General features: G+C 36.6%; 1 protein-coding gene across 3 annotated transcripts in view; it reads left to right on the top strand.

The window, feature by feature from the left end:
* The first annotated feature begins 464 nt into the window (after nucleotides 1–464).
* Nucleotides 465–13,306, top strand: part of LOC107687505 (succinate--hydroxymethylglutarate CoA-transferase-like) — a 123,825-nt gene continuing 110,983 nt past the window's right edge. Inside the window, exons 1-8 of one of the 3 annotated variants that reach the window (XM_016484864.1) lie at nucleotides 465–528; nucleotides 1,422–1,473; nucleotides 1,566–1,639; nucleotides 2,127–2,212; nucleotides 2,312–2,362; nucleotides 2,477–2,597; nucleotides 11,840–11,931; nucleotides 12,137–12,280. In XM_016484864.1, the coding sequence (XP_016340350.1) occupies nucleotides 480–528; nucleotides 1,422–1,473; nucleotides 1,566–1,639; nucleotides 2,127–2,212; nucleotides 2,312–2,362; nucleotides 2,477–2,597; nucleotides 11,840–11,931; nucleotides 12,137–12,280 (669 nt within the window). In that variant the 5' untranslated portion in view covers nucleotides 465–479. Of the gene's footprint in view, nucleotides 529–563; nucleotides 833–1,421; nucleotides 1,474–1,565; nucleotides 1,640–2,126; nucleotides 2,213–2,311; nucleotides 2,363–2,476; nucleotides 2,598–11,839; nucleotides 11,932–12,136; nucleotides 12,281–13,306 lie in introns of those variants that run through there. The other 2 variants (XM_016484861.1, XM_016484865.1) reach the window with 2 other exon arrangements.

The following is a 13,306-nucleotide window of genomic DNA, read 5'->3' as shown; positions in this document are numbered from 1 at the left end:
TATATATAATAAAATACACAAAAAAATGGGGAAACAATAAACCGAACATCATACTATTTAAAATTGACCTAATTAAATATTCTCTGAAAGGTACGAAAAATCATAAAGCAAAACAAATGTATAAAATTCTAGAAAACTTTTTGTTTGATAATTTATTTTAAGTTATTCTCTGGATAACATCTTTTTTTTTTTTATTGCTATTTTCTGTTTATTTCCTTTGATGCTACTATGATTACAGAAAAGCAGCCTGTTGCTGAAGCGTGAGCTGCGTGGTCATGTGATAAATGTTACTTTTCTAATCGCTGTAACATATTAACCAAAGGACAGTCGTTTGTGATTACAGGAAATGGCATTTTATTTAATTATTTTCTAAAGATTTCTGGGGTGGATTTTCATTTGTACCTCAGGTAAAAATGACTAGAATTCTTAGATTTAAACAAAAAAACACACAATCGAAGACAAAAATTGAACGCGACTCAATGGAGGTTTCGGTTTTAAGGCCGATGAGCGCCCCTCGCAGGAAGCCTGGTGTGTCTCGCCACAACAGTTATTAGTGATTTCTGTCATTATGTGTCGTCAAATGTGTCGAACTAACCGCTTATGCGCATTTGCAAAGATTTAAAAGATTTCTCGTGAATTCTTCTCAAAGTTTGATTTGAAATTAACGCGCGGAGGGGCTTTTATAGACGCTGCGTGCGTAAACGTCGAGTCAACATGTCGGGAAGCGTTCTTATAAGAGTTTTATCTTATCTAAGCAGAACATCACAATGTCTACAACCGAATAAGACGAAGTGTATGAATATAAGGCGACCATTCACTGCCAAGCTGAAAGGTAGCTGCTGTGTTTTAAACCGAGCAGTTGAGGTTGTGTTATCGTACCATTAGTGTGTGCAGGAACGATGTAGTCCTCTAAATTAATTTCACGTTATATTAATACCTTATGGTGTAAATAGGTGTATGCAGAGGTACGTGTTTACTTATATAAACACCAATTTATTTTAACGTAACTGTTTGCACACCTGCTTGTTTATGTTGTGGTACTTGCATGCAGACCTATATAACAACTCTATTTAAAAGAAAAAGACAAATTTATAGCACCTTTTTTTTTGTATGTTTGAGTTGTGTTTGTTTTTGTAACCTGAATTCTTGAAGGATGAGTTATTTTTTAACCCGTTTGCCCTTTGACAAGCCAGATAACGTATGATTTCAAGCTTTTGTTAATCATATAATCAAGCTGAACATTGTTCCAGGGATGAGCTCTCTTGAACTGCGTAAACCAGGGTTATTTAGTTACAGTATCGATTTTTATTCAATGTTTTTATTTATTTATTTATTTGTCAATGAGGAATTCTAGAATACGTTTAATTAATTAGTAGATTTATTGTTAATAATGTTAATAACTCATTTCTCCATGAATACAGGTGAAAGTCAGATCAGACCACTAGATGGCGTTAAAGTCTTAGATCTGACAAGGTAGGAGCTGTGTATTCATAGCATGCTTCTCAACCACTATACACACCAATTTGCTTACTATTAAACAATGACTACATGGGTGTGCAATGCAGGGTTTTGGCTGGACCTTTTGCTACTATGATATTGGGAGATTTGGGAGCTGAGGTGATCAAAGTTGAGCGACCAGGTAAGGTCCATGTAAATAGTAAACATCTTATATGACATATATTGCATGAATTCTAGTTTAAGATGTTGGCATAATTTCAAGGATTCGATTCATCCCAAAATGCACATTCTGCCGTTATTTCCTCACTGAAGGAAGTCATTTCTTCTTTGTCACTGTTTTCAATATACTGAAAGTGAATTAGGACTGGGGCTTTCAAGCTCTAAAATAATAATAATAATAAAAAAATCAATTTATTAAGTTTGCTTGCATATATATTAAACTGTTATTTGACCAAGCATGCCTCTAAAGCAAATGTTTTGAGGTAGGTAATGCTGTTTCCATGTTAAATGGCTGCGCTATAATGACATTTATCATAGTAAACGCTTTGTGTTGCCAGTTCCTGTAAAAACGATTCTTTGTTAGATCTAAACCGTGTGTGACTGCAGTGCTGTAGTTTTTCTGACCGATGAACTCTGGTGAACTGTATTGAGCTGTGAATGTGTGACAGGCTCAGGAGACGACACAAGAGCTTGGGGCCCCCCGTTTGTGGGTGAAGAGAGTGCTTATTTTCTGAGTGTGAACAGGAACAAAAAGGTATACTCCATTTTATTCATATCTTATCAATTTTTTGTAACTTTTAAAATGCACGAGATCGTGATTTCTGCTATTGTAACTGTGATTTCTTTCCTGCAGAGCATCGCTGTTAATCTTAAAGATCCAAAGGGCACCAAACTTGTAACTGAGGTAAAAGTTCGACACTCAGTGTTTTTATTCTTTGATGCATTACATAACTTTTGTTGTTTGATATATTTCGGCTTGAACACCTCGTCTCTCGCACTGCATTGTCTCTTTTGTCAGCTTGCCAAAGTCTGTGATGTTCTGGTGGAGAATTACTTGCCCGGGAAGCTGAATGAGATGGGACTTGGGTACGAGGAGTTGAGTAAAGTGGCCCCTCAGCTCATCTATTGCTCTATAACGGGTGAACACAATATTTACAATATGAAAAGACTCGTAAACAAGCTATTTCCATGATTTCTGCTGTAATTATGACAAAGTCGCTTGTTTTTATATATTTTTTCCAACAAAAAGTGGGTGTATTGAATTAAATACTGGAAACCAGATTAAATAACCATGATTCATTTTTATTATTACAACTATATAAACTTAATCAGTTTATTACTAAACTGTAATGAACAGTAAAATCTAATTATTAACTTTGATAAACAGTGTTCTTAGTGTTTCCGTCCTGTGACGAGGCAGCCCATGCAGAAGCTACAAGGACTTACTTCTAATTCAATGCCAGATACCAGTAATAACCAGGGAAAAAACACTTTTTTGCACAATTCAGGACTTTGTTATAAACAAGCCAGAAATACATTTGGACTTTTATTTTGAAATGTTACCATTGTCAGCTGCACATTCAAAAAGAGGAGACAAAATAAGCATAACATACAACCATTTACAACATATTACTATATAAACACCATAAAGTAAACATTATTTATGATATACTCTTAGTTATTATGACTGTCTCTTGGCATAAATGCATGTTATTTATTAATGGTAAACCGCTCTGATAGCCAAAGTCTGTAGAATGTGCAACAGCACCGCGTTTTGACATTGAACGAGCATCTCTGACATATTTTGAATGAAATCATAGTCTTCTGAATGTTAATAATCACATTAGACTGTATCACAATTCCTGTTTTTCCATTCCCAAATTTAAGACCTCTTTAAATGATATATATATATATATATAAGTATCTTAATACTATTATATTAAGACATTTAAGACTATTTAGCTTTAAATTTGATAAAACTGATGTTTTTACACAACTTAAAGCCCCACGGGGACTTTTTTTTATTTGCAAACATACTGCTAAATAGATTTTACAGTTCACACACATCTGTTTTTAGTTGCAAATGAGGGAAAAATGCTTACAATATCAAGCCCTGGTTAAAAAAAACAAAACATTATTTTCAATATTTTATGATTTTATTTTATTATTATTATTATTATTATTATTATATTATGTGAGAAATTATATGAGAAATATTGACATCTTAATGGTTTTAGCATTTTAATTTAGATTGGATTTAGATTATTTTAACACATTAATAATCTTTTTTTTTATTTAAATACTTTTTGTATTTGTATTCTTGAGGCCCCCTAGTGGACCCCGGCTCCCTGGTTGAGAACCACAAGAGATGTGTGTCATTGCACATTTTTGCAGCGTTTTCTCTTTTATTATGTGTTTATGATGCAGTCCATGGCATGAATGAACGGAGAAACTGGGTGTGTTTGTATAAATGGAGGAAGACAGCGGCAACAAAAAGCTGAGGTGTTCGTTACGTTTACGTCTCCAGTTAAATATGTAAAAGCCCAGGTTTTCTGCTATGGTATTCTAAATCTGGCCTGCTTTTAACCCATAAACCCTAATGTTTTCAATTGTATGGCCCTTATGAAAAGGCTCATTTACTTTACTGTCTGATTTTTTTTAAATCACACTCATAAACGAAGCCACGCTTTACTTGAAAATTGTTCTGTAGCCACGCTAATCTGAAGCGCATGGGCACTGTCACCACGCTGGCTGCTTTGGTGAATGGTTTCACGTGTCAGGCACCCATAAATCCTGCAGTCAAGTCACACTTGATAAGGAAATGGAAATCAGCATTTCTGTAGACAGGCACACATCTCTCTGTGTGTCAGAAACCTTATAAAAAGTTACCAGTTTTGGTCAAACTAAAATGCATTTTTTTCAAATACAGTAGGTATAAAATATTTTACTACAGATTGCATCTGGATTTAATACTGTTTCAGAACTACTGAGAAATGTCTGTTTTTATTTACATGGGAACATGAGGTAGTATAGTTAAATTACAGCATCTATCGGCACGCAAAAAATTCAAACCATTCAAGTAAGTTCAGCAAACAATAATCTCATGTTGGCAGTGATCTTAGTTGTTACGTTGTGTCAACACTGCAATGGTATCTCTTGCGGTTAGCAATGAATTGCACTCAAAGACTGCATTTTTTTCCTGCTGTTCTCTGTAAGATCACAAATCACAGCTGAATTCCCATGTCTCGCGCTGCTTATAAAGACCTGGAGGCGTAACCCACAAGACCTCATTAAATTGTGGATGCTGGACAGTTAAATTGGAATGATTTACTGTGCTCATCCTGTATCGTTTAATTTTCCCCTTCTGAAAGGATTTTTCACTTTCTTCTTGAGTGTAAAATCAGTCTGGAATGCTTAGTTTCAACAAGTGCTATTTGATTTATTATTTGACAGGGATTTTTAGGATGAGCCTCTCTAGTCGATTGTCATCATTCTGCCTTCTGTGGTTTTGCTGACTGCTTTGGTTTCCTTAAACCTGTGGATATCAGTATATTGATTGATTGATTTAATTCATTCATTCATTCACTCATTCATGCATGCATTCACGCATTCATTCTCCAGAAAAGTCTAACAAATTAGATCAAATTAAAGCTGCACCGTTGAAGCAAACTGATCATTTCCCCCTTAATTACATTTGGCCAAAACTTAATTTGTACTGTATTCGATATTGTAGATAGGAATTTATTTTTAGGCTTTCTGTGGTATCTAGAGAATGTTTATTAAATTGAAGCCATGTCTGCTTGACAAAGTGAAAAAACTGAAAAAGTTATTAGATATTAGAAATCTAATCTAACCTATCTAACATAAAATAAACATTGCATGATGAGTATCTATTTTGAAACTTGGTAAACATCTAAAATGGCGAGCAGCTCACAGGTCTTGTCAGCAAAGTTTCTTCATATGTAACAATTAAAGTCATACAACAGTGTGATCATTTTGACATCATATGCTTTAGAAAAGTGACTTATTTTTACGCACCGAAAGTGTAATATTGCGCTGTCTCACAATGTGCACTGAACACCATTATAAATATATAAAATATATACAATTCAAGGGTTAGTTCACCCAAAAATGAAAATTCTGTCATTAATTACTCACCCTCATGTCGTTCTAAACCCGTAAGACCTCCGTTCATCTTTGGAACACAAGATATTTTTGATGCATCCCGTGATCTCTCTGACCCTCCCATAGACAACAATGTAATTATAAAAAGTATTCTTCTTGTAGCTTCGTAAAATTACGGTTGAACCCCTTGATGTCACATAGATTATTTTACCGATGTCCTTGCTACTTTTCTGGACCTTGATCGTGCTAATTACATTGCTGTCTATGGGAGGGTCAGAGAGCTCTCAGAATTCATCAAAAATACCTTAATTCGTGTTCCGAAGATGAACGGAGGTCTTACGGGTTTGGAATGACATGAGGGTGAGTAATTAATGACAGAATTTTCATTTTTGGGTGAACTATCCCTTTCATGCTTTTTCAGCATTGTGATTCTCTTTTTACACAGTACATTAATACAGTCTTTCATAGTATTTACATTTTGCGCAATAAATATTAAGATATTATTCAATGCATTGTACTTCTTGATAGATTTATATATTAAGTTGCTTAAGCAAGTGGCAAAACAATTAAATCTAGCCAAAATCCATATGTGGTGACTGTGAAACACAGTAGACTTTAGTTATATGCATTTATGGTGTAATTACTACATTTTTGTGTCCATCTATGTTCATTTTTACCATGAAAAATGTGCTGTCACTTTAATCCTGCACATGCAGCACAGCAAAAATAGACGACTACATATGCACTGCTCCTGGATTGCATTGCCGGACCGCATCCGTGTGCAGTGTGAATGTGCTAACCTGTTAACATAGGCATGGAAAAAACTGCATACGCTGTGCGAACGGGCCTTAGATTGGGAATGTTGGATCCAGCACTAGAGGTCTGCTGTGGCCCTCTTGTTGAAGCCTTTAAATCTTTGCTTTAAGCAAATATCATTACCAGTCTCTTGCCCACCACATGAACTGTGATTAATTAAACACCCCAATCAGGAATAAGGGAAGCCATTCATTTATGACTGGTTTGTATCTCACATGCTTGCAGTTCTGCAGTCTTGTCTAATTTATTTGTAATGGGCCTTGGAGTGGCATGCCGTCAGTTGATTTATTGTCATCCTTTGGTTTATTGCTTCAGTCCTGAGGGGGCAAAATTGTGGTCCAGTAGCAATTTGGGAGTGACCCATTTTTTATTTTGGCCCAATTTCATCAGGAAACGGCACTGCGTAACCTATACATTGTGATTGGTTGTGCAAATCCCTGTGGAGGCTTAAAACCATGACTTGGCAGACTTTGATAATTCGCCTTGTGCTCCAAAAAAAGAGGTCCCACACATGGGAGATTAATCAGATGTTGACATCAGCATTGTCAGGAACCTTGGGATTTGCCATTGCTGGCGTAACGATGACCAAACTTGGCCCGAAAGCATCAAATCTTTGTCTGTTTTTTATTATGAAAAGTTTTTCTTCCTTTCGTCAAAAATATTACCATTTGGGTTTTTGGATCACTGTTGTAATTCTGAGCCGTTTGGGTTTTTGGACGACCCGGTAGAACATTACGTTTTGAATGGAACATAGTACACTCTTTTTTTAGCGGTTTACCTCATCTAAAGCTTGTTAAAGTCATTAGTTTTTTTTACTTTTGACTTCTCGTTTTATGTCAAGTCATCCATTTATTTACTAGCGATTTCACTATTTAAGCAAAACTAGTCCTTCCGTTGAGCCATAATGTCTAAGAGGATCGTATATTCAATGAAATGGTAAACACAGTGCTCGATATGTCAGCAAAACAAACAAAAAAAACCACCGGAATACCCATCAGATTTCTTAAATTTTTTCATGTTCCCACTATAAAAAGGTGGTTTTGATTTCACACAGTTTTTATCAGGAGTACATCATGTCTGTTACGGTCCATGCAGATATGGAACGGGCGTTTTTGGGCGAGACACGCACTGTCTAGTCTGGTTAACGTGGAATAATCATGCTTGGTTATACACTGATGAGTACAGAGAACGAGAACCACAGACTCCTGTTCCTCCTCTAGGGATGGTTGAGGTCTCCATGGTGCTTGGCGTCCACAGAAGCGACAAAGCTCCCTGTTTCTTTTTATTATTGGGGTTTCATTTCTTTATAGCAAATTAAAGAGGATTAAGTGGCGTCTGAGAACGCAAGTTATTTTCAGCATATGTCTTTCATTAGATGGGCCCCCACACCCAAATGTGCTGAGGTTTGGCATTGGATGCCTTTCACATTGTGTCAAAGCTGGCAGTGGAGAAACGTGGGCTGTCTGATGAATGGATACAACACTACTACTAGTTAATTCTGCTGCTGTTATGGATTCTCTTAGAAACCAGTTCTCTAATCTTGCTGAATAACAGCTAAAATAAAAATGTTAATAATTAGTTTTGCCTTTTTTTTTTTGTTGAAAATTTTCTACATATTTTCTCACCCTCAGGCCATCCAAGATGTTGATGAGTTTGTTTCTTCATTTGAACAGATTTAAAGAATTTTAGCATTACGTCACTTGCTCACCAATGGTTCCTCTGCAGTGAATGGGTGCTGTCAGAATAAGAGTCCAAACAGCTGATAAGAAATCACAATAATCCATGATGATTTTGTGAAGTGAAAAGCTGCACATTTGTAAGGGATTTGAAAGGGATATTGTCCCCAATTTCAATTATTTTGGTTTGTTTGAAAATTATGAATTTTTGTTTCAGGTTTTTTTTTTTTTTAATTAAGTCCTGGTGGAAAATGTGAAAAACTACATTCCAAAAGCATCAGATAGATTTTTTTATCTTTGTTGTGATTTACATCAGAGTATAATGCGTTCATGAAAAAGGTAAAGAAAAGTTCATCGGTTGTAGATTGGATTTAGAGATGTGGGTAGATGAAGATGAATGCAAGCTTGCTGGCTAAATGAATGGAGTCCTGCATACATCGCCAGAAAGAAGTTTGTTATTTGACAGGAAGATCAGAGTCATATTTTGATTTAAAAATGACGATCAATTAAAAAAAAATGCATGGATGAATCGTTCGTAATAAGATCAATAACATGCTTTTAGAAAATAAATAGGGTGGATTTTCATTTCAAACCTACTTCAAAGGTGAAATGTGTAATTTCTGCGAACAGAATGGCAAAATAAGGACGGTTTTCTAATGAGTTTTACAAACTCTCTCTCCCTTTGCCATTGGTTGAGTAAAAAGGTAGTTCCACCCCAAAATCACGCCATTGGTTGAGCTGTTGCTATGGCGGGCTGGTCAGGATTCTCAATCAGATGGAACAATATTTTGACAGCGCTTGTGTTTATAGGATTCTGACACCCTAGAAATAATTTACAATGTGCTAAAAAACACCCACTGAGCTCTAGAATTATTCCTGCAACTTTTCCCAGACCACTCACATTTTCTTTAGAAAATGTAAAAATCTAGTTGTTCCTGTTCTCACACTTGTGTTGTTAATATTGATGTGGTTACGGCAGTGATGGGGGTCTGGCAGAAGCAGTGATGAAGGGGATCTTTGTTCTTTGTTTACTTGAGTTCCAGATATCTTTGCACCTCTTTTTGTGGTGGTTCTTATTGGTGGTAACATCATAATAGTAAAAGAGATGCTATGAATGTAGTGTGCTTAGGTGTTACATCTGAAGTACTGTGATGGTAGAAATGAAATGAATAATTTTAGCTGCAATAAATGATATGAATCTGATTTCAATTTGTATTTTTGTAACAAACATGTTTGTCTGGTGTGAATTCAAAACACAACTCCACTGTATATGGCTGAATCTTTTTTCAGTTTTTTTTTTCAGTGCTATCTAGCCTCTTGGAATCACAATTTGTAGACAAGCATCTAATATAACAACATTTTTACACACTGTATGCATACTCTGGAGTACGGGTAAAAACCAAAGCATATTTTGGGCTTTAGTGGGCCACAATATCTATGATATTCTGTGGACTTTACAGAAACTTCCTATCATAGCTCTTTAGTTAAGATCTGTCTCAACAGTGATAACCTGAAGGTTTCCAGAAATGGCTTGGCTCCCTCCTTCAATGCAGGTGTTCTGTTTTATTGTCTGCCAGGCGAAAATACAGTCCAGTCACTTAGAAAAGTAAAAGCTCACACCTCTCCTCAACAACTTGCATGATTTGAGGTATTATTCCAGTCTGAATGCTGTAAAAGTTCTGGAAAAATACTGTAAAAATGCTATAGTAAACCCTGGTTAACTGGAAGTTACATTAACCTGTACAGTGAAAAAATTGTAAATGGCTTAACATCACATTAAATGTAATCAGATTTTTTATTTTTGCAAGTAAAAACTATAAATTACCATATTAAAGGGGTCATATGATGCAGTTTCAAGTTTTCCTTTCTCTTTGGAGTGTTTGTTACAAGCTGTTCGTGAATAGATAAGATCCCTAAAGTTGCAAAGACTAAAGACTCAAACCCAAAGAGATATTCTTTATAAAAGTTGAGACTCGTCCACGCCCTCCTAAAACGCCTCGTTCTAACACCCCCCCCCACGTCTACGTCACTGTGTGGGAAGATTTGCATAACACCGCCCAAATGTTCACGCAAAGAAAGAAGGCGTAACTCTTATTCTCGCTGTAGTATTGTTGCTGCTGCTGCCACCATGTCGTGGAGACGCTGTGTGTTTCGTTGTGAAAGCGAAACTACTTTGTTTGGTCTTCCAAAAGAGGACACGACTAGAAATCAGTGGTTAAGTTGTATTTACAACACTGTTCCAGAACAGTTCAACCCAAATATTCGAGCGTGTGCAGCACATTTTATGGAGGACTGTTTCCTGGTAGAGTAGCCTACAATGCCGGCTGTTCTGACTCCCAGACAGTAAGTACATTTTCATATTGAAAGAATTTGCCACTGACGATTCAAACGCCATTTTTTTTTGAGCAGTGTAGAGTTTGTTGTTTGTCGTTTCTCCGATCACAAATGCAGACATGGTTTTATGTTTACGCGGCGCGATGCAACGCGTAAAAAGACAGTATAAGTCATTATAATCCGTAAATATGTCCCCACTGGATGCAACAAATGCCTCGTTTGTTATGGTAAGGGGCGTAACATTTCCGTCACACGCTTGAGGTATTTGGCCAATCACAACGCACTGGATAGCTGGCCAATCACAGCACACCTCGCTTTTCAGACCGATGAGCTTTGTAAAAATCGACGCGTTTCAGAAAAGCGGGGCATAGAGGAGCAACAATAATGTACAGTATGTGGAAAATGTGTTTTTTGAACCTTAAACCACATAAACGCAATTCATTACACCAAATACACAACATAATTTTCTTTTTGCAACATCATATGACCCCTTTAAAAAAGTCAAAGAGCATTCTCAGAAATCACTGTGTGACACATTTTCTTTTTTCTTAATTTTTGTTATTAGTTAGCAAGATGCAATAGAGTGTTTTGTGACATTTTCTGTTGTCTATTTTACTTGATTTTTCTCCCTGTATTGTGTTTATCAGTACATTTAAGGCAAAAAGCAGATTTTGGTGGTTTAGGTAGATTGGTATTTTAACATTGTCACTTAATAAAATATATGGTTATAAATATACAGACGTCCCATAATACTGTAAACAATGGTACTGTATTTTTATTGTACTTTTTTTTGGCACAGGAACTTTTTTATTTATTTTATTTTTTTTTACGTTTTGCAAATGTAACAGGATATTTTTATAGTGTAACACGGTTTACTTTTTTTTTTTGAATGAAAAATTCTTAAATCTGAGTATTAGCAGTAATAATAGTGATGGTTGCCTTAGCAAACACAAGTAATTAAAGCAAAGAGAGAAGGAAAAATGTTATGAAGTGATACTGCTGTGTGAAATATACTTGTGCAAACTCTGGCCAGTAGACTGCTGTTTTCATACGAGGGCATGACATATTTTCCTGAAGCCACCCATACCTCTGCCAAGGAAATAAACACATCCATAGATGTTTACCTCCAGTGAGTCAAAAGTCTTAGAACTACAGTGGAGGTCCTAGAATCAAATTAATCTGACAGCTCTGATGATAATAGAAATGTAATCGGGTCTTTGCCCACATTCTCTCTGGATGTGTGTGCTCAGCTGTAGGGATTTCTAAGAGCCGCACACAGGCCCAAATCAAGCCGTACTGGCAAAGCAGAATATGCTGGAGATTGTAGCTCTGACATGCTCATATTACACGAAACTGTGAGCTGTAAGCACATATTCATCTGATAATCGTCCACACATATAATCAATAACAACGTCTGTTAATTTGTTCAGGATATGGACAGACGGGCCCCGAGTCACACAAGCCTGGTTATGACTCCATTGCGTCTGCGGTGTCTGGTTTGATGCACATCACTGGTCCTGAGGTGAGGACAATGATCTGATGTGCTTGTCATTTATAGCATCAACAAATTGTGAAATATTAGTGGAAGAAACAGATACCCTTCCCAAACCCACGCCATTTGTCTCGAACATTGAACAAAAACAAAAAAAATGGCACGCTTCACCTTAAATGCTACATCCTATTTTAGATCCTTTATATTCTGTTTATTTAACTTTTTCTCTTTTAAGGATGGAGACCCAGTCAGGCCAGGTGTCGCTATGACAGATCTGGCCACTGGTTTATACACTCAGGGAGCTGTCATGGCTGCTTTGCTTCAGCGACAGAAAACAGGACGAGGCCTTCATATAGACTGCAATCTTCTGTCTTCACAGGTGTGACATTTACTTATCTGCAAACAAAAGCAGGCAAGTGTACTCTCCCTCAGGTCATCCAAGATGTAGATGAGTTTGTTTCTTCATCAGGACAGATTTGGAGAAATGTAGCATTGCATCACTTACATCACTTGTTCACCAATGGATCCTCTGCAGTGAATGGGTGCCGTCAGAATGAGAGTCCAAACAGCAGATAAAAACATCACAGTAATCCACACTACTCCAGTCCATCGATTAATGTCTTGTGAAGCCAAAAGCTGCATGTTTGTTGTTTGACAACACCGGTAATACTGTTATCTCCGCGGGGGTGTTCCCTCTTTTCCTGGCTTTCCTTCGCTTTGAAATAGCTTGTAAAAGCAGCGTGCGCATTTTACTTTCACTTTCAAATAGCGGCAATTTGGAGTAAAGCAATTGTTCATTTTTAGTTCGTTTGAATTTTCCCTCTTTTCCTCGCTTTCCTTCGCTTTTAAATAGCTTAAAAGCGCCGTTCGCATTTTACGTGAAATCTGATCTGTGATGCAACTGTCGTTCAACTGCATTGAGCAGCCTCGTTCAGTTTTTAATTGTAGGTCTGTTGTTTTACTGAACTAAATTATTTTTATTACTATAAAAAATCAAAATGGCGGTGGGTGTCGATGACGTGGTGGGCAAGTGACGTAACCGGTGTTGCGGCTTAACACCGGTATCACCGTCAGCACCGTCTATCGCGCCAAGCCTAGTTTGTAGTAAACAAATCCATAAAAGTTTTAATTGTAAACCATTGTTTCTCTCCATAATCCATAATAACGCTTCCTCCAGTGAAAAAGTTAATCCCCTGTTGTCCTCTCACATCAAAATCCACAAACTTATTTGTTTTGGACAGTTTTCAACTGTAAACTTCTGATTCAGACAAGATTACTTTTTCACCGAAGAAAGCAATGTTTTGGATAGAGGATGACTTATTTTAGCCGCAAGCAACAGTTTGAGGTTAAAAACACCTTAATGCTGAATAGGGCTGCACGATAAATCGCATGCGATATTTAATGC

Source organism: Sinocyclocheilus anshuiensis, unplaced genomic scaffold (assembly GCF_001515605.1).
Source record: "Sinocyclocheilus anshuiensis isolate Anshui unplaced genomic scaffold, SAMN03320099.WGS_v1.1 scaffold870, whole genome shotgun sequence".
Lineage (NCBI taxonomy): Eukaryota > Metazoa > Chordata > Actinopteri > Cypriniformes > Cyprinidae > Sinocyclocheilus > Sinocyclocheilus anshuiensis.
The sequence above is the reverse complement of the archived record's forward strand: the minus strand, read 5'-3'. Positions and strand labels throughout refer to the sequence as shown.